This window comes from Apiospora phragmitis, assembly GCF_038363925.1.
Source record: "Apiospora phragmitis strain CBS 135458 chromosome Unknown utg000010l:1.0-9815664.0:1.0-9183399.0, whole genome shotgun sequence".
NCBI classification, from domain to species: Eukaryota; Fungi; Ascomycota; class Sordariomycetes; order Amphisphaeriales; family Apiosporaceae; genus Apiospora; species Apiospora phragmitis.
Window position 1 is genome coordinate 5,395,442 of NW_027117409.1, and position 18,788 is coordinate 5,414,229.

General features: G+C 53.6%; 8 protein-coding genes across 8 annotated transcripts; 5 read left to right on the forward strand and 3 right to left on the reverse strand.

Moving 5' to 3' along the window:
• Nucleotides 1–36: 36 nt before the first annotated feature.
• PG994_011387 (mitochondrial 37S ribosomal protein mS29) lies at nt 37–1,538 on the reverse strand (the record flags this gene model as incomplete). Its single annotated transcript, XM_066862796.1, has 2 exons — nt 37–818; nt 869–1,538. Coding segments are annotated over 2 exons (1,452 nt in total), but the record flags the coding sequence as incomplete, so codon positions are not given.
• Nucleotides 1,539–1,936: 398 nt separating this feature from the next.
• Nucleotides 1,937–2,549, forward strand: PG994_011388 (ribosome biogenesis regulatory protein; the record flags this gene model as incomplete). Its single annotated transcript, XM_066862797.1, has 2 exons — nt 1,937–2,108; nt 2,197–2,549. 2 exons carry the CDS (start codon nt 1,937–1,939, stop codon nt 2,547–2,549), a joined length of 525 nt encoding a protein of 174 aa, XP_066711907.1.
• A 1,374-nt stretch (nt 2,550–3,923) lies between these two features.
• PG994_011389 (VTC domain-containing protein) lies at nt 3,924–6,422 on the forward strand (the record flags this gene model as incomplete). Its single annotated transcript, XM_066862798.1, has 3 exons — nt 3,924–4,400; nt 4,467–6,080; nt 6,141–6,422. 3 exons carry the CDS (start codon nt 3,924–3,926, stop codon nt 6,420–6,422), a joined length of 2,373 nt encoding a protein of 790 aa, XP_066711908.1.
• Nucleotides 6,423–7,277: 855 nt separating this feature from the next.
• PG994_011390 (uncharacterized protein) lies at nt 7,278–9,383 on the forward strand (the record flags this gene model as incomplete). Its single annotated transcript, XM_066862799.1, is given in 6 exon segments — nt 7,278–7,637; nt 7,745–7,837; nt 7,952–8,273; nt 8,284–8,477; nt 8,551–9,127; nt 9,142–9,383. 6 exon segments carry the CDS (start codon nt 7,278–7,280, stop codon nt 9,381–9,383), a joined length of 1,788 nt encoding a protein of 595 aa, XP_066711909.1.
• A 2,579-nt stretch (nt 9,384–11,962) lies between these two features.
• On the forward strand, nt 11,963–13,792 carry PG994_011391 (uncharacterized protein; the record flags this gene model as incomplete). Its single annotated transcript, XM_066862800.1, has 1 exon — nt 11,963–13,792. The coding sequence occupies one exon, from the start codon at nt 11,963–11,965 to the stop codon at nt 13,790–13,792; it is 1,830 nt and encodes a 609-aa protein (XP_066711910.1).
• A 413-nt stretch (nt 13,793–14,205) lies between these two features.
• PG994_011392 (NADH-ubiquinone oxidoreductase 49 kDa subunit) lies at nt 14,206–15,748 on the reverse strand (the record flags this gene model as incomplete). Its single annotated transcript, XM_066862801.1, has 2 exons — nt 14,206–14,955; nt 15,086–15,748. The coding sequence occupies 2 exons, from the start codon at nt 15,746–15,748 to the stop codon at nt 14,206–14,208; spliced, it is 1,413 nt and encodes a 470-aa protein (XP_066711911.1).
• A 572-nt stretch (nt 15,749–16,320) lies between these two features.
• On the forward strand, nt 16,321–16,977 carry PG994_011393 (uncharacterized protein; the record flags this gene model as incomplete). The annotated part of the gene is made up of 1 exon (XM_066862802.1): nt 16,321–16,977. One exon carries the CDS (start codon nt 16,321–16,323, stop codon nt 16,975–16,977), a length of 657 nt encoding a protein of 218 aa, XP_066711912.1.
• Nucleotides 16,978–17,344: 367 nt separating this feature from the next.
• Nucleotides 17,345–18,774, reverse strand: PG994_011394 (uncharacterized protein; the record flags this gene model as incomplete). The annotated part of the gene is made up of 2 exons (XM_066862803.1): nt 17,345–18,411; nt 18,453–18,774. The coding sequence occupies 2 exons, from the start codon at nt 18,772–18,774 to the stop codon at nt 17,345–17,347; spliced, it is 1,389 nt and encodes a 462-aa protein (XP_066711913.1).
• Between the last annotated feature and the right edge of the window lie 14 nt (nt 18,775–18,788).

Here is an 18,788-nt window from a genome sequence, read left to right on the forward strand (position 1 = left end):
GTACATAATAGCGTTATACAATCGGTCAACGCCATTCTACAGCCTGGATACATACAGACTAGCTTTCTCCAGCTCGCCCAGAATACCGTTTCCAGCGAGTGTCCATCTCTCACTGACAGTCTTCTCGTCTACTCTCAACCTCAAAACACCACTTGCAGCCCAGTACTCCATGAGTGACCGCGCCTCCAGCTTGGAAATGCTCTTCACATCAAACACCTTGACGCCCTTCAAAGCCTCAAACACGCGTTCATCGTACTTGGCGTAAAAGGCGTCCCGCTCCGGAAGGGGCAGCCCAGCCTGATCGGCAACAGCCTGCTCAAGTGCCTTCTCCACGGACTTATTCTTGAGCCAGTTGCCCTTTGTCATCACACCAACGATGGCTGCACCGTTGGGGAAGTGCGTCTTGCCACCCAGAGCCTCCACAAACAGCCTGATAAGAGCAAAATCGTGGCAGTGGATTAGGTTGAAAGTCGGGCTGCGGTAGTCGCTAATCCGCATAATGTGGCTCAGACCGTCTAGGGTGAACATAATGGGTGGCCGGCCGGGCTGGAGCAGTTCCTGCCACAACGCTTTGAAGATGGGCCAGGCGAACTCGGGTTCCTTGGTGGCGTTCGCAAGAGAAGCGAGAGACGAGTTGCGGGAAACGGATACGGGAAGATGGATGTGCTCCAACTTCACAATCTCCTTGGAGAGAATCTCCTCGTTGGCAGAACGAATAGCCTGCATAAGCTTGAGGATGTAAGAGGGGTGCGAGAACTGTTCCGGAGTCGTTCGCGGTATAAGCGAGTATTCGGTGCGTGCTTCAGCCAGATCTTGGGCTGACTCCAGTGTCAGTATGCGTCAAATGGCAGAGGAAAGGGTCACTAACCTTCGGGGATGTTGATAACAACCATCTTGTTCATGAAACCCGCAGCCATGGTCTGCAGACCCAACATACTCTTTCCAACACTGCGCTCGCCTTCGATGACGGCCCTTACGGTCTCCTTATTCCCAACCCGTTTAGTCAAATCCCCTAAAAAGTCGACCGTGTCTTTCCTGATGAGCATATGCGGGCTTCTGAATAGTCCCCAGTTCTGAGTGGGCTTGAATGCCTCAACAGTCCTGAGCTGATCAACTAGACCTGTTGGTAGGCTGACCATCTGGCCGACGGCAGCGGGATCAACCAGTTTCTGGGTTTCTAATTCAGGCAAGCCCTCGACCTTGAGGGCATTGTCATTGCTCAGCTGTATGCGCTTACGGAAGGCCTTTCGTTCACCAGGTCCTGGGGGTTTTGCTCTTTCGCCTCTTGGCTTCTTCTTCTTTCCCAACACAAGTTTCCTTCCGGTGCGGACATGGCCTTTCAAGGAAAAGCTTTTGTCATCCTTGGCTTTGGCTTTGGGATTGCCCTTGGCTCTAGAGAGGAGCGCAGCCGAGGTCGTGAAAGTGGCTAGCGAGGTGGGAGCTTTAAAGGATGACAGTGAAGATGGGGCCAGAAGCCGTTGTGTAGACGGGCGCCCAAGGCAGCGCCAGCAATTCGCCGTCGCCATTGTGTCGTCGTGACTTGAACGCCGTCGTTGCGACTTTACGAAAATCCGAGCTTGATCTTTCAATCAATTGAGCTTAGGTCGATCCAACCCCAGTCCCAAAATTCTGGGAGCTCATTGGAGACTGCCCAGACTGGACAGGTGCAGCAACCGGGCTGTATCGGTACCGGAAGAATGGGGCTTCCGGCGCAAAGCGTAAAGAGCAATTAGGTACATTGATTGGAAGGTACATAGCATAGCTTATCGGCCGACTATCAGCACGCGCTAGGCTTATCATATCAGCTGTAGTGGGACAGAAGGTTCCAACTTACAAAATTTCCGGGATCGCAAAGTTGAGGCGCCCCGGTGTTGAAGATCTCGTAAGAACAGTGCTGCGTGCAACTTCAATCTACATCATCAACAACCTGTCCGCCATGGCCGCCACAAAACCCAAGTTGGACATCAGTGTCGACAAGCCGACACCTTATACCTTCGATCTCGGTCTCCTCCTTGCAAATGACCCCAACCCTCTACCACCTTCCACTTCGTCCGGAGATCTCGAGGAACGCCTCGCAGCGACCGCGCGAGATGGCGCTCAAGCCTTGAGTATGTGCCAAATCCATTTCCTTCTTCATCTGGCTCGATTACAGCAGACTCGGCTTGCGCGCCTCTTTACTGACCCAGAATTTCCCAGTCAACCAAATGCTCACCACCCTCCCATTATCATCTACACCAGCCGGTGTGCTGCTCTCGTTACCACCGGTTTCCACTCCCTTGCCGAGAGAGAAGCCGCTTCCGGCGCAGAAGGAGAAGACCAAGTGGCAGCAGTTCGCCGAGCGCAAGGGCATCAAGCCCAAGACTCGCGAGCAAAGGCGCGAAAAGAGCCGAACCTTCAACGAAGACAAGGGCGAATGGGAGAAGACATGGGGCTACAAGGGCAAGCGCAAGGAGGGAGTGGTGCCAGACGACTGGGTTGTCGAGGTCAACGAGAAGTCGGAGAGGGAAGCAGAGGACAAGCAGAAGCAGAAGAAGAAGAGAAAGGCTTAGTGTGCCCCTGTGGGTTCTGGCGATGTTCTCTGAAGCTGTTGCTTTCGCCTATTGTTGCGTTTCGTCGTTACTTTACGTATTCATCGCCCTCCAGGGCTGGCGTTCTGGGACTGCATTGAGGGCGTTGGGTTCACCAGGATGGAAAATTGAAACATCAAAGATGACAAACCCTCTGTCAAACTTATTCATTCAAAGCGCATCTTCATCATATGGTGTTTGTCTGCTTGGTGATATTGAATGCACTACTCGATTGTTTATGCAGTGTACCTACATACTTTACCTATGCGCTGTATAACAATAGTCAAGATGTTCAGCCCTCAGATACGGACTATACTAAAACAGATATACTGAAATATAAATAACAAAACTCACAATATAAGTATGTACAACTAATTGCACGTCTGACAGATCCAAGCAGTTATCCCTGGTCGATGACCAAGCCCAAAGGCTTTGATTCGATATGCCGAACGAGAACTGCTGGAATAGGTACTTTTGTTCAGACTGCCAGTACCTACCGGGGATGCAGTAAGAATCCCGTTAGCGCAAGTGGCAAGTGGGTGTTCGCATGTTCGTTTACTCAAGGAGCCTAGTAGTAGCAACGTCACTCCCCGGTGGATTAGTGGGGGTTCACTGGCAGACACGTGCTGCAACAGACGGCTTGAATTGGCCAATGGCTCTGGAAGCCCTGCAACGACCCAAGCAGAGAGCTCCGTCACAGTGGGGAAAACTCGATGGTTGCTGCTGGACTACCACGGCCGCGCGCAGACAGAAGCTTGTCTTTTGTTGATGCACCTCACTCGGCTTCCTTGCCTATTTGCTGTCCAACCCATCGTGGAATCTTTTCCATCTCGTAACTGCTAAAGCCCTCTTCGCCTTTGCCGTTGCCAGTGTGAGATTCAGAGAACGAAAGGGGGGAACATCTTGGATATTCGCGCACGCTCGTGGGCTATCCCGTTGAGCTTTCCAATCAGGTTGTTTTCCAAGCCTCAGACAAGAGACAGCTATAGTAAGTATAGCCCACATACGCCTACACGAGTTTGCCTCTGTCCCATTCTATCAAGGCTCGCCCTGGGCCCATATCTGAGCGCGGACACTTCTTGTTAGTCGGTTGCTAAGCCAGCCAATGTGTTTTTGCAAGTCGGGAGCCACCTACCTTCGTCATTCGTTGTTGGGTTTTCTTTCCTCCTTCTACTGTACTGCCGATCCATGTCGGCCCAGTTGCTACATCTGCCACAAATGTCTCTTCCTACTTACTACCTACATGTATGATCTCCCATGCTGATTATAGAAGACCTCCAAACCCAGAAGAAATCTTGGATCTCTACCCGCCACGGTCTCCATCCTAATTGGCGCGCCAAGCCAGGCCTTGTCGTCATGAAGTTCGGAGAACAGCTTCGCACGAGTGTCATCTCGGAATACCAATGGTACTACGTCAATTACGATGATTTGAAAGAACAACTTAAGAAGGCGTCCGGCGCCCCGATAGAAGACGACTCCGCCGCCGGCCCCTCGGAGCCATCCAAGAAAAAGCAGAAAGCACCGAAGCAGGAGTGGACGGAGAATGACGAGGCAAGGTTTCTCCAGAGACTCGATGAGGAGCTCGAGAAAGTCTACAACAAAACCCAGGTCAAGACCTCCGAGATTCAGCGCCGTATAATGTGGGAAGAGAAGGAGGTCGACAGCCTGGTCAAGAGAATGCACGATCGCGGTCCGAATGAGCAAGGTCCTGCCGAGGAAGAGTTCGTCGCGCGGGAGGAGTTTATCAGCGACATCATTGCCGATGTTCACGATCTCGCCAAGTTCGTACAGATCAACTACACAGCATTCTATAAGATCATTAAGAAGCACGATGTGAGTCTACCGCTTCCCTGTCTTCGTGGGATTACCGAGCTCTGGCTAACAACTCCATCTATCTAGAAAATGACTGGATGGTACCTCAAGCCTGTGTGGGATACGAGGCTCAAGTCAAAGCCCTTCTACCGCGAGGACTACGATCGCGATGTTGTCAAGCTCTCGAAGATGTACGACAACGTTCGCACCAGAGGCAATCCCGTTAAGGGCGACAGTGCTGCCGGCGGCAGTCAGGCCAGTTTCGTTCGCCAGACGACCAAATATTGGGTCCATCCGGATAATGTCACTGAGTTGAAGCTTATCATCTTGAAGCATCTTCCGGTTCTTGTTTTCAACGCCAAGAAAGAGTTTGAGCAGGCCGACTCAGCCATCACTTCTATTTACTACGACAACCCAGAGAAATGGGATCTCTACGAAGGTCGACTGAAGAAGACCGAAGGCGCTGAGGCCATTCGACTGCGATGGTATGGCGGTATGCAGAACGACCAGATCTTCGTGGAAAGAAAGACGCATCGTGAAGACTGGACCGGAGAGCAGTCCGTCAAAGCCCGTTTTAATGTGAAGGAGAAGAACGCGAACTCGTATCTGCGAGGAGACCTTCTACCGGCTGCTCTGTTCGAGAAGGCCCGTAAAGAGGGCAAGAAGCCGGAGAAGCAGATCGCCGAAGAAGAGCGTTTGGCACAGGAGGTGCAATACTCTGTTCTGAAAAAAGGATATAAGCCAGTCTGCAGATCGTTCTATAACCGGACTGCCTTCCAGCTCCCGGCTGACGCCCGAGTGCGTATCTCATTGGACACGGAGCTTTCAATGGTCCGAGAAGATAATCTGGACGGTGTGGCTCGATCCGGCAAAAACTGGAGGCGAACGGACATTGGCATTGATTATCCCTTCTCTCAACTTCCAGCCAAGGATATTGTCAGGTTCCCTTACGCTGTCCTGGAAGTGAAGCTGCAGACGCAGCACGGACAAGAACCTCCGGAATGGGTGCGGGAATTGATTGCGAGCCACCTCGTGGAGGCTGTACCCAAGTTCTCCAAGTTCATTCATGGATGCGCATCCTTGTTCCCCGATCGTATCAAGCTCTTGCCTTACTGGATGCCTCAGATGGACGTTGACATCCGCAAACCAGCTAGCAAGGATTTTGGCATCCGCCGGCCTAATCATTCCTCTGCCAGCGGTACAACATCAGATGCCGACGATGATGATTATGATTCAGATGACGAGGAAGCTGGGCACAACGGCGCACCCGGCGATCAAGCAGATGGAGAGCCAAGCACGAGAGACCAGGCTGTCGCTGTTGCTGTTGCTGATCTCGAGGATCAGACGGTAGGCCACGCAACTGCAGATGCGGACTATTCCCTGTACGATTCAGAAGACGAGGACTCGGATCTAGATGATGCTCTTGAGGAGTCGAGGAGAGTTGGCGGCTGGACGTACTACTCGGCTCTTGGAAAGAAGTATGCAAGAGCTGTAGGCCACGGCACCTGGACAGTACTCAAGACTATTGTCCCGCACCCTCAAGGAACCACGGTGCCGGTCAGCAACCGCCAACAGATGTTCTTTGGTGACCAAGTTGTATCGACGAAGAAGCTGAAAGCACCAAAGGGAAAGAAGATCTACGTGCCAGTCAGAGTAGAGCCCAAGGTGTATTTCGCCGCGGAGAGAACATTCCTCGGATGGGTAAGTACACACAAGTTTCTGATGATCCCCGGGCAGGACGAGACTAACAAGACGGGCTAGCTTGAATTTTCGATTTATATCGGCACCATCGCCGTCACGTTGCTGAACTTCGGCACGAAGCCTAGCCTCGTTTCCTTCATCGTGGCTGGCGTCTTCACGCTCCTTGCCATTCTCGCTCTTTGCTACTCTGTGGCCATCTATCTGTATAGAAGTGGTGCCATCCGAGAGCGAAAGGCGGCCAAGTTTTACGACAAGTGGGGGCCGAGTGTTCTCTGCGTGTCCTTGTTCATTGCCGTGGGTTTGAACTTTGTATTTGAGGGCAGGGAAAGAGAGATGTGGTAAGCGGTTTCGAGGCTGCCTGCTTGTATCGTTATTTTAAACAGCCATGAGATTGGACTAGGGAGCATTTGTTACAGAATAAGGGGCTGAGCGTCTGTTGACCACTCGGATACTTCTTGTTGTACACTACCTCCGCAGCAGTTATTGAAAACCCTGTATATAGCGACATCTGCTTTAGGCTGTATATTAATCGAAGCGCTCTGTTTTGAACCCTTCTCGCTCCAGTTTTGGCATAGGGAATGACCGCTATACGAGTGCGGCAGGAAGGCAGGGGCCCTCTGCCCCTAGATAGGTTTCCCCAAGGATGTTGTGTTGTGCTAAGAGTCCACGCCGCAAGCTAACATGCTGACAGGCTGAGTAAGTAGGGACTTTATGAAGGCGGGGACGACGCAAGGGAGGGGTTGCGGACGGGCCGCTCTAGATGTCTTGGGCCATGTCTCGGAGAGTTGGGAGTTGTTCCAGTCAGTAGATTAACCAGATAATCGGAACTGTGACGCTCTGGATGAAATGTTGTTGGGGCTGGCTAGTCATCATCTACTTAAGGTTGGATCAGATCTTGAGTCGTATGGCGTGTGCTTGTTAGTTGGTTGGCCTTACATATAAGTTAAGCATGTGTGGGGATCATCCAACGACTACTTGTTTATTAGGTCCTGCCGTCCCTGACCCGGGTCCCTCCTCTTCCTCTTCCTCCTCCCTTTTGGCATACTCGAACGAATCGACTTGACTGTTCGACAACAGAAATAGAGAAAAGTCTGGTCCTTTGGTTGCATAGTGATTGCATAGTAAAATCTGTCGGTGAAATTGCTGTATTTGCCCTTGAATACCGAGGCAATCCAAAAAAAAAAACCCCTCTCAACAATGGCCGCAGCAGCAGTCATCAACACCCCGTTCGGGCACTCGCTCCCGCCCGAGGGCCCGCATACCGTCACCATGCACGCCCCCGGCTGGACGACAGCCCTCAGGTTCCGTGACGGCGATCTGACCATCATTAACCAGCTGAAATCCATCTATCCTCGCTTCTTCCCCCTTTGGTCCCGCCGCCCAGGTATCAACCACGTCCTCCCCAACCCGCCAAGGCAAGCCACTGACAATGCCTCCTCTTCCTCCCTAGCTCACCGCCGAGACATCCAGGAGGATCGGGCTGAAGGAAGGCCATGCTCTAGTCGCTTTCCTCACCCCCGATGTCTGGGCCTCGAATCGGGAACATGCCGTCTCAGAGTAAGCGACTCTCAGTCTTTTCTTCGTCTTGTATTTGATCGTAACTCTTAATTTATATGCAATGCATCCATCCATTGTCTGATCTCCGGTCTTGTAGATGGAGGAAGGATAAGAGGCTCAAGGAAGAGGACATGAAGTACCACGTGGTCGAGATCGCTGGCCTGAGGCTCTATGCGGTCGAGTTCCCCATGTCCAAGATGGTATGTACTTATGCACCTGGCTTCCCTACCGCTGGATTTCTTCGCCATCGCCACTGCGACCTAAAGACCATACCCTCTGTCTTTTTGATTTACTGAAACCCCCGGGTGCTGTAGATGGGCGCCATCTTTATGTGGCAACATGCAGGCTTGATCTTCAGCACACGTTTAGCTGAGCACCTGCTCCCTCAAGCCGATACTTTGGTGTACCTAGGGGAGTTCCAAAACGAACTGGGCGTCCCAACCCCGACGTACCTGCCAGAAGTGGAAAGCCATGAACTTCTTCGCAAGCGTATCTCTGGGCTCTTGATGCGCGCTTGTGTGGAAGATCCAAAGCAGCCCGTCGAACCCGAAGACGTCTACCTCTATCAGACGGGCATGGCCGCCATCGTCCGCTTTCACGAAATTGCGATCAAGGGTGCGGCCATTCCCGGTCGTCGTCTTCGGAGCCGTCTTCCACAGCACCTGGCATTATTTCGAAGAAGAGCCGGTGAGCATGAAGCACTACGGTCACTGCGACGACAATGACTTGAACGAGTTTGAGGAGTACCTAGAGGGAGGTGGGAAGTGCAGCTATGTGTTCACGGAGTTTCCTTCCAACCCTATTTTAGTGAGCGTAGATTTGGTTAGGCTACGGAAACTTGTAAGTAACCCCTGCCGCCCAGAACGACTACTAGGAGACTGGCGATGGGGCCATGCTAATACCAAGCGTGCAGGCTGAGAAACATGGCTTCTACATAGTGGTCGACGAGACCGTGGCTAGCTTTTGTAACGTCGATGTCCTCCCAGTCGCCGATGCCATCATCACCTCCCTCACCAAGTCCTTTTCGGGCTACGCCGATGTCATGGCCGGCTCCGTGGCCCTGAACCCGGCTGCCTCCAGCTACAGAGACCTCAAGCCCCGCTTCACCGAGGCTTTCCGCAACGAGCTATTCGCGGCCGACGCGAGCCACCTCTTCAAGAACAGCGACGACTACCTCCCCCGCTCCATCATCCTCAACCGCAACGCCGCCGCCATGGCCGCCTACCTCCAGACGCAGGCCGAGGACCCCAAAGTGCCTCTGACCAAGGTGCTCTACCCGCCCTACGCCTCGAGCGTCGCGAACCTGCAGCCGTTTCTCCGCAAGTCGACGCCCGACTTCCCGGAGCCGGGGTACGGCTGCCTGTTCTCGGTCGAGTTCGAGACGGCCGAGCAGACCATGGCGTTCTACGACAACCTTGCCTTCCACCAGGGGCCCCATCTCGGTGCGCACATGACGCTCGCGATGCCGTACAACGCCATGGTCCTGGGCCGTGCCGATCCGGAGTACCACGCCTCCTACGGGTTGAGCCCCAACCAGATCCGCTTCAGCGCCGGGCTGAGGACGAGGCGTCCCTGGTCGCGGTATGCCAGAAGGCGATCACGGCGCTTATGGAGGCCGGGGTCCAGGTCAAGGAGGGTGGCGATCTGACGAGTGAGATGATTACAGGGGCGGCTGGCGTGGAGGCTGTGGTAGCTGGCGAGGAGGTTAAGACGGGATTGGATCTTATGGGCGGCGGCGGTGTTTAGCATGTCTTTTGCTTGTTTCGTTCCTTCACTACTAGAGTATGTTTGAGGGATCTTGGAGACAGAGAAAAGATACTTGTTGATTTCAATAGAGCAAGCGCGCTGAACAACATCTGCCCTCGATAGTACTTTTCTGCTTTTTGGATAATTCGACTGCGTCCTCTTCAGTCAAAGACGTTCTTGTAAAATTCCCCGTTCTGTGCGAGAGTCCTTCCCATCTTTAAGCTGTCGTACGTCAGTCAGGCTTTTGGTGAGATTGACAAAGCTGAAGAGAAAGTAGCATCCTACGGCAACCTCATATTGTCTAATCTTCTCTTGAAGGTATCTAACACCGTTCTGGCTACGGCACTGTTTCCGATCTAGATTAAGCTAGAGTAACCAAGATACTTTATCAAATGTCGCTGTGCCTTCGTTCCCTCGCCTCTATTCTGGCCTGTCTTTCTTCCCCTGATGGTCATCTGTGTCTCCATGACCCTTTGACTTGGACAATAACTTTCTTGGCTGGACATCTGCCTCCAGGAGTTCACATCTCTACCCAGTGAAACGAGCGATCCACTGTTAGCTCCCCGTGATCGTAGTCAAATAGCGTGAAGTGGCATTTCGCAGTCAATGTACTCCCTTTTCTCTTTTCCTTTCATTTCGACACCAATCTACATCAGATGAGGCCTTTGTGATACTTAACCAGGGCGTCGCATAGTCATCAAAATTGCATGTTTTGAAGGCTAATAACTGTGGTGAGCATCTTGTGGTCTCGAAAAACTCTTTACAGTAATAAAGCTGAAGTCTCTTCACGCCCAAGCAGTCTGGCAATGACCAACCGCGTTGCCGCGCAACGAGTACAATAAGGAGGGGGGCATCACGAGGAACATTTCCGTGCTTTCCTTTTGTGACTCATTCGTAGTTGTGAAGCCGTCCCTTGACGCGTCGGTTCTCATGTCCAAGTATGTAGTTACTCCCTCGTGCCGGGTTGCCAATATTCATTTCCTGCTTCTTGACCAAGCAAGTATTCTCTCTCTGGTAACGGCTGCATCATACGAGTGTCGTAGGTGAAAGGATAGGCCAGTTACAGAGGGAAAACCCCGTGTGCTCCCTGAACGGTATACAAGCTTGTTTCGTCGGAATGCTGGCCGGAGCATGGTCGCCATCACTCGCCTCTATTTTCGACGCCATCCAAGCCACTGCTCGTTGGAGCTGGGGTAGCCCTTTCCCATCGCAACTGCCTCCTTCTCTTGATGGCCTGCAGACTCAACGCCGGCTCTTCGTAACGCGGTGTGCAGATTCACTGTCGCCCCTGCGTCAACGGTATACAATCTTGCCCTGTCTATATTCAATACGGCATTCAGGCTCAACCCTCACCTTTTTCCCTTCATGAGATAAAGAGTCAACATCACCTAAGAACTGGCAGCGACGTGCTCATCGCGATTCCCTCTCTATTCCGTCCAAACACTGACACCGGTGTTTTCATCGCAACTTATCTCTATTCCGTCGCATCCTCCCTTGTTTCTTGTTTTCATTCACCGCGATCGCTAACACCGTCGTCGTCTTCATCGCGACTGCCTTGCCTTTTGTTCCTTGTTCGTCCGAACACTGGCTACTTCGACTTCATCGCGACTACTTCTCCCCTCGTCAGTTCTTCCGTCTGAGCATTAGCACTGTCGCCTTCGTCGCAACTACATCTCATCTCGTTGTTCTTCCGTCTGAATAACTGGAAACTCCCCCGTCGCGACACGCTCCTCTCCTCTTTCTCTGGCTTGGCCTTCACTGGCTGCTCGAGACCCAACCGACCTGGCCAACTGTCTTGAGATTCACTCAGCTTTTCACAGTAGCATCGATTCAAGGCTGTCATCACCTGCTGCTCCAGCCGCTTCGAGCAATTTTCTCAACTTCGACCACTTCGAAGTTCAAAGCATTGGACTTCAAGTGGTAGCTTCTGGAACCCGACATCTGAAAGGCGTTGCCAAGAACAAACTTCCCGTGAGTACCATCCTTTATGTTGAGTATTTTTTGGTTTCCATTCTCGCTCGAAGAATAGTTGTCTTATCCCGTCACGGTCTCATCCCGTCACGGTGGTACCTGGTTGAGGCGGTATAAAGCGGTAACGGTATACCGTCACCGCGTTATACCGTTCCTGCTCCTTCATACTTACCACATGTCGCTCCTGCTTCTTTACATTTAGTTCATACCGTTCCTGTTTCCTTGCACTCGGTAGATATCGTTCCTGCTTCTTACACTCGATGCACATCGATCCTGCTTTCTTACACTCGGTATATGCAAATCGCGACTACCTTGAAACCAGAGGGAAGCTTGAAGACAAGATGTGCAATGTTCCTTTTCATGTCTGATCTCTATGAACAATATCTAACCTCGTAGTCGAATGGGACTAATAAGCATAATTCTAGATCTACAGTTACCCCGGATTTCGCGCCCAATCGGGAAAGACATCTCCGCTATTATTCGGTATACACTGTCGTCAACTCCCTATACAACCAGCCAACCAACCAAAGTCTTGCCCAACCTTAATTTCCCGACCAATAGAATCTCACCCGAGAACACAAGAAGATATACATCGATACCTCAACAAGATGTGCATCATTGAGTACGTAGGTTACTCGTGCGGGCACAGCTCCGTACCGGTGCTTCGCTTGTGCCCCATGACCACCCACGCGCTCAGCAACCCAGTCTGCAAGGACCCGAGCCACCGGCCCACCATGGTTGGTGACATGTGCCCGGCCTGCAGCCGCGTCATACACTCGAGATGGGTCGATATCGTCATGTTCGAGCACCAGTGGATGCATAAGCGAGGCACATGTGGCTGCCCGACCAAGTTCCCGTCGCTCTTGCACCCTCGGACTATGGGGGCCGACTCCAACAGAGAAGCCGATCAATACACTGGCCAGACGACTCTGCGAGGTATCTCGGATCGGATAGGTGAGGCCATAAGTAAGAAGTTAGAATCGGGTGATGGCACTGCAGCTACCAGCTATGAAGACAATGTAGGCTCAGCCACTGCCACTGCTTTTGTAGATCGACCCTCCGTAGGCGGGCCATCACGCCCCGGTAGAGGCAATGGCAAGAAGAAAACCCACAAGCCTGTGAAGCAGAAGGGCAAGGGCAAAGGCAAAGGCTGGATCCGCAAGCAACATTATAAGAACAACAACCCTGAGCTCGGCCGCCATGCCATGATGGCCACGCATCATGATGCGACAACGACCCTCCTCCCGCGCCTCGCTACACTAAGCAGCGATGACGAGGTCGTCGAGACATTCCAGTTGCCGTCGTTGGAGTCATCATCGACGACGGACGGAATTCACAGCGCGAGCGACGGCCCGCCGCTGCAGCAGCAACAGCAGGGGCAGCAGGTCAACGTGCGTCTCGCAAGCCAGTTCGCCGCCGAGTGGATCCCGGACCACGCCGAGCGGCACCGGACCGGGGCCTGCAGCTGCCATGTTCGGTTTGAGCGGTACCAGCCCTACGAGGTGACAGAGGCCGAGTACTACTTCGGGCGTGCCGACTCGCAGGGGTCCAGCATCAGCTACCTGGACCATATGACAGCGGGCATGGAGGCTCTCGGCTTCAGCGAGCCGGGCGGCTGCGGCGGCAACTCCTCCGATTCTGGTGGCGGTTCCACTGCCATTATCCCAACGACTACTACTATTCAAGATGTCGAGGGCACGGAGGGGCTGTTCTTCCACTTCTCGTCTCCTTCGCCGCAGATGACGATGAGCAGTAGCGGCGATACTGGTTACGGCAGCATGGGCTTTAGCCCAGACTTTACGACTCTGAACACAGCAGCAGTCTACGACAACACCACCGACTTCGCGACCGCACCTCCATTCGGCCCTGATACCGGCAACTTCGACAGTATGCCCATGAACAACTCCTCTTCTTATATGGCAGCCCAGGACGACTACAACACTTGCGCCTACAACTGCAGCTACACCACCCCGGCCCAGACCCCGCCTGCAACGCCCATCACAGCAACCCCTCGCTCCCCCATTCTCTATTCCTACCCGCCCGAGCAAGCCCTTCGCCCGATGGACATCGCCCACTGGCGCGTGATCGAAGCCTCGCCGGACCCGGCCCGCTCCTGGGCCGTCGAGTCGCGAAACCGACCCGAGGATTTCGGCTTCCGCAGCGTCGACGAGGCGGCCCGGGTCCTGGCCCAGACGCCCGCGCAGGCCCCGATCCGGTCGCGGCTGGCGGCCCCCGTCGCGGCGGCCGACCACCTGCCCAACACCCTCTACTACCAGCACTTCGACGCCGACGACCCCTCGACCTACCCCATCGTCGCCCTCCCCCTGGGCGCCGGCCCCGAGGGCGGTCCCGAGTACAGCCACTCGCCGCGCTGGGACGTCTGCCACCTCGCCCGGCCCCGGCCCCGCAGGTCTCGCTCTCTGGATGGTCGTACTTGAGCGCGTCGTCTCCCTCGCTCAAACCCAACCGACTACCCCTGAACTGCTGCCGGAAGCATCATGATTAGTCATGATAGAGAGAACAGGAAACCTCAGGTAAGATACCAAACATCCGCACATTAAAACCAGGGGCTAACGCTGTAGGCAGAAAATTTCGTCAAAAAAAGAAAAAACTCTGAAGGACCTTTGTACTATATACGGGGCGGAAAGACGCCTCTATGCCAATGCCATGGATTCTCCTATGGCCTATGGTACACATGAAGGTGGTTTGGTCCGCAGCTTTCCCCTTCGTCTTGACTCGTATCACGAGTCTCAGCTTTTTGCTGTACTATCAACTCCCCTGTCTCTACCGATCGACCTCGCCTGTGAATGGTGTTAGTATGAATTTTTCCCCTTTGTTCTGCTTGAGTCGATTACTTACCAAACACTAGATCCATCGTTCCGATTACGGCAACAGCGTCGGCCAAGAGATGGCCTCTTGAGACGTGATCAAAACCACCCAGATGGGCGAAACCAGGCGCGCGAATGTGGCATCGGTAAGGACGCTCGCTTCCGTCACTCACGACATAGACACCCATCTCACCCTTCGGGGCCTCGATTGCTGAGTAAGTCTCACCTGGCGGGACAGAGTAACCCTTGGTGTAAAGCAAGAAGTGGTGAATGAGAGCCTCCATGTTCTCCTTCATGGCGGCACGAGGTGGCGGCGAAACCTTGTAGTCCTCGACTCGGACGGGACCGGCAGGCATCTTGTTCAGGCACTGATGAATGATTCGCAGGGACTGGCGGAACTCTTCCATACGGCACAGATATCGGTCGTAGCAGTCACCGTTGACACCCACCGGAACATCGAACTCTACTTGATCGTACGCATCGTAGGGCTGGCTCTTTCGGATATCCCAAGGGACACCAGAGCCTCGAAGCATGACACCGGTGAAGGAAAGGTTCAGAGCCTCAGCGGCGGTAACAACACCAACACCCTGCAGACGGTTGATCCAGATTCTGTTGTCCGTCAACATCTCCTCGGTCTCGTCGATTCGGTCACCGAATTGGGTGGCCCATTGGTAGATGTCGTCCAGGAGACCCACGGGGATATCCTGGTGGACACCACCAGGTCGGACGTAGGCGGCGTGGAGGCGAGCTCCCGAGACACGCTCGTAGAATTCCTGGAAGGAAGAGTGGTGATCAGCGCGATGCTCTCCTAGCAATTGTATTTCTTGGCACATATGGCGTCTGCATTTTACTTGATAGTTCTCATTCACGTCCATAGCAAATGCAACATCGTTTTCTCCTTACCATAAGCTTCTCTCTCTCCTCGAACCCCCACAAGAACGGCGTGAGGGCACCGACATCCATGGCGTGCGAGAGGACGGACATGAGGTGGTTCAGAACTCGGGTGATCTCGCCAAACAGGGTGCGGATGAACTTGGCTCGCTCGGGGATTTCGACGTTGAGCAGCTTCTCGACAGCCAGCGAGAAGCACTGTTCGTTGGTCATCATGGAGACGTAGTCGAGACGGTCGAAGTAGGGCAGGGCCTGTAGATAGGTCTTGTACTCGATCAACTTCTCGGTACCTCGGTGAAGCAGTCCGACGTGGGGGTCGGCTCGGACAATCTCCTCTCCGCTCAATTCGAGGATGAGCCGCAAGACACCGTGGGCGGCGGGATGCTGGGGACCGAAGTTGACGGTGTAGTGGCGGATCTTGCGCTCCTCGACGGTACCCTCGCTGGACTTCTGGTAGGTGCGGCCATCGGTACCCTCGACGTGCTTGACGCCGTAGGGGTCGGACCAGTCGTTGCTGACGGGCTGGATGGTGGTGCGGTCGGTGGAAGCCTCGCTGGCGCGGCGGAGGACGGAGTGGGAAAAGGGTCGTACGGAAGAGACGGACATCGGCCTGGAGGGCATTGCGAGCTGCAGGCGCCTGGCGCCGCAACTGGCGATCCTGCGAAATGCCGCCATTTGCGATGGTTGAATGGCAATTGGCCTTTGATGTCTGGGGGAATGCTCGCTTCCTCTGTGGCGACGATTGGGTGTAGTTCTACCGGCTAACTAGCTGTTGTGCTCGTCATGGAGTTCGGCGAGCGGTTTTTCCGGGATTGACCAATGAGAGCGCCAGCATTTCCATTCACATCCACCTCCCCGGGCCAGTGGGGCCTCACTCATGATGGTACATCCCTACTGCAATTCAAAGTTCACATGTTCTTGGGACTCCCTGTTTCAACTTTACTACCTAATCCATTGTCCATTGGTGTCATCTTGGTGTAGGCCCAGTCCATACCTTCTCTTTACATCCTCGATACCGGTAAGACTAGAAGTGATGATGATGGTCTTTGGGTCAGTTCCTGCCAAGACGGTGGTGAACTCACTACTTCCACAGCACTGCCCTGTTCTTAGTGAACAAAGCCACTCTCGAATCTCATCTCCGGAGGTAGTCCCCTGACGATAAAATGCAGCGCTTCTCAGTTTCCAGTATCGTACTCAATTAAATTCTGAAACTACATACCTACTTAAGTACTCTACACACATACAGAATGGGCCTCAGAAAGACACTCGAGAAGAAGCTAGGACGGACCCGTGAGCGCCGGGGCTCGAACACAGCACAGGGTGAAGACACCACAAGCAAAGAAGGAAACTGCACTCCGGAGCCATCAGCATCATCATCTGGGTCATCGTCACCACCATCTGAAATCCCCGCCATCTCCTTTTCAGACGAGAGCTTAGCAGAACCCACGACAACGGGGAAACGCAAGCCATCCGACGCCCGTCGGTCAGGCATTGCACCAAGGCCCCGGCTAAATAGCGATGTGATGGGCAAGCGGAAACCCCAAGACACTGCCGCCTTGGTAGCTTCGCGGCCGCGCGCCAATAGCTACCAGACGCCGACCAGCAAGAGGGAGGGCGAGCCTAGCCCGGCGGATTACCTCTACTTCGGACCTAAAGAGGAAGGAGGAGCGTCGTCTTCAAATGCTGGCGGATCTGCACCAACCGGTGATGCGGCGAACAGGACTCGTCCACGCCAGACACCCTCTGCAAGCGGCGGTAGCCATACTGCACAGACAAGCCGCACGGACGATAGCGGTTTTCTCAAAACGGGCGTGGCCGGCGCACGACAGCAGATGGGCTACCAGAATCTGACGTATGGCGGGTCGTTACAGTACGACTATTCTGGGACACAAGCACCGTACTAATGGGAAGCGATTTTGGTTTCTTGACTGGTGTATTTCAGAGTACCATCCAGCAGCCAGTCGGGAAGGACAGCAACATCCAACTGTTCGAATAAGTGAAAAGAGCACCCCCTAAGGGCATCAGTTAAACCAATTCAAACTACTTTTTGGCGGCAACAACATGCGTCATGGTTAATCTGAGCGTTATGTCGTTCTATGTCATTCTTCAGGGGCTTGTTAGGATGCTTTATAGAACACTCATATCCAGCGCACCTGGTTTACTTCTTTTGCCCTGCATGCTTTCAGCCACATACCAACGCCTATGCCCAAATCGTGGTTATGAGAAAACAACCGCCCCTGTCTTCTAAATGGTATCTCTAAAACATCCCGCTCATGTGAAACGAAGGAAGAACTTGAATGACAGCGCGGGGAAAGCCGGGTCTGTCACCGCAATCTCCTGCTTCTCCTCCAGACCTAGCCCCTCCCGCAATGTCTTCTCGAGATTCGGCCGTGTCTGCTCCTCCAAACTTTTGGGGAATCGCATATACAGTGTTTTGCTATCAGTTCTGATAGATGGCTTTTTAAGCTGCGCACTGGCATTGGTGGCCAACGAATCGACCAGTTCCTGTAGAGTCCACCTTGGGTCAACTTCCAAAGGCTTTGACAAGGATCCGCAAACCGCACAGTCCTCCTTCTTCTCGTACTTGAATGTGTTGGTGTAGATGGCTTCATCGCCGTGGTAGGACATGTAATTATCCTCGAATCCCAGAGCTGGCGCAGCCGCTGTGGCGATCTTGAGGGCCTCATTGCAGCAGCTCGCCGCAATGATGGCGTTGGTTGATGCAATGGCAGGAATGATGCTCTTCACCACGCCTTGTGTTAGCGAGTAAGTGACACCAGGGATCTTGAACTCCTCAGCTCGGGAAAGAGCCTTCTGGTAAAGCCAGGTGATGTGCTCCGGATCGTCCTTGTCGAGACTAGGGAATGGCTTTTCTTGTTCCCATGCAATGATATGGGCCCACTCGATGCAATGCTCTGGCTGTCGCGGAATTGTGGCGAGGGTGCAGAGAGGAACGGCAGTGCGTGGCGCGTACAGGTCCAGCTGGCACTCTATGCAAGGGGTCATGGTAGGGAATACCACACGAGTCTGTCCCTTGAAGCCTTCGGTGCCGCCGTCGATCATGGGTTTCAGCGAGTCTGGGTTGTCTTCGTCCACCATGTTGACTAATGTCGCATTCATCCAGCGCCGTGCTTCGATGCTGTCCAGGCCACATACGACCATCTGGAACTGCATGTAAAAGTCCTCGTCAAAATCTTGAATCCGGCAGTTGTGCGGCGTAATCTTGACTCCCTGAACCCTTCGCTCGACGAAGGCAGCAGCTACCTCGGCCTTGGACCTCCCGACATCTGCCTTTCGAAACAAGAATTGGCGGTTCAGGTTGGATATGTCGATCGTGTCTATCGGCGGCAGAACAAAGGTTAGTACACAGCAGCCAGACGCGCAAGCAAGGACCACTTGCCCATATCGATTACATGTATGTTCTTGAAGCCGGAAAGCGCCAGGTTCTTGAGGATTTCGCAGCCCAGACCTCCGGCCCCGATGACGAGAATGGTAGATTTTCCGAGGGTATCTAGCATATCCGGGGTGACTTCTTCATCGTCATTAGGAGGGTTGAAGGGACCCTTGGTCTTTCGAATGTGGTCGAGATACTGCCATCGCGCGATACCATCTTCGGGGCTGACAGCCATCTTGGCGAAATGGTCGATGAGTTGTGCTGTCTGTTGCTGAATACAAGGGGGGACGGCGCTTTGGAGCTCCAGCTGTTAAGCTCAGG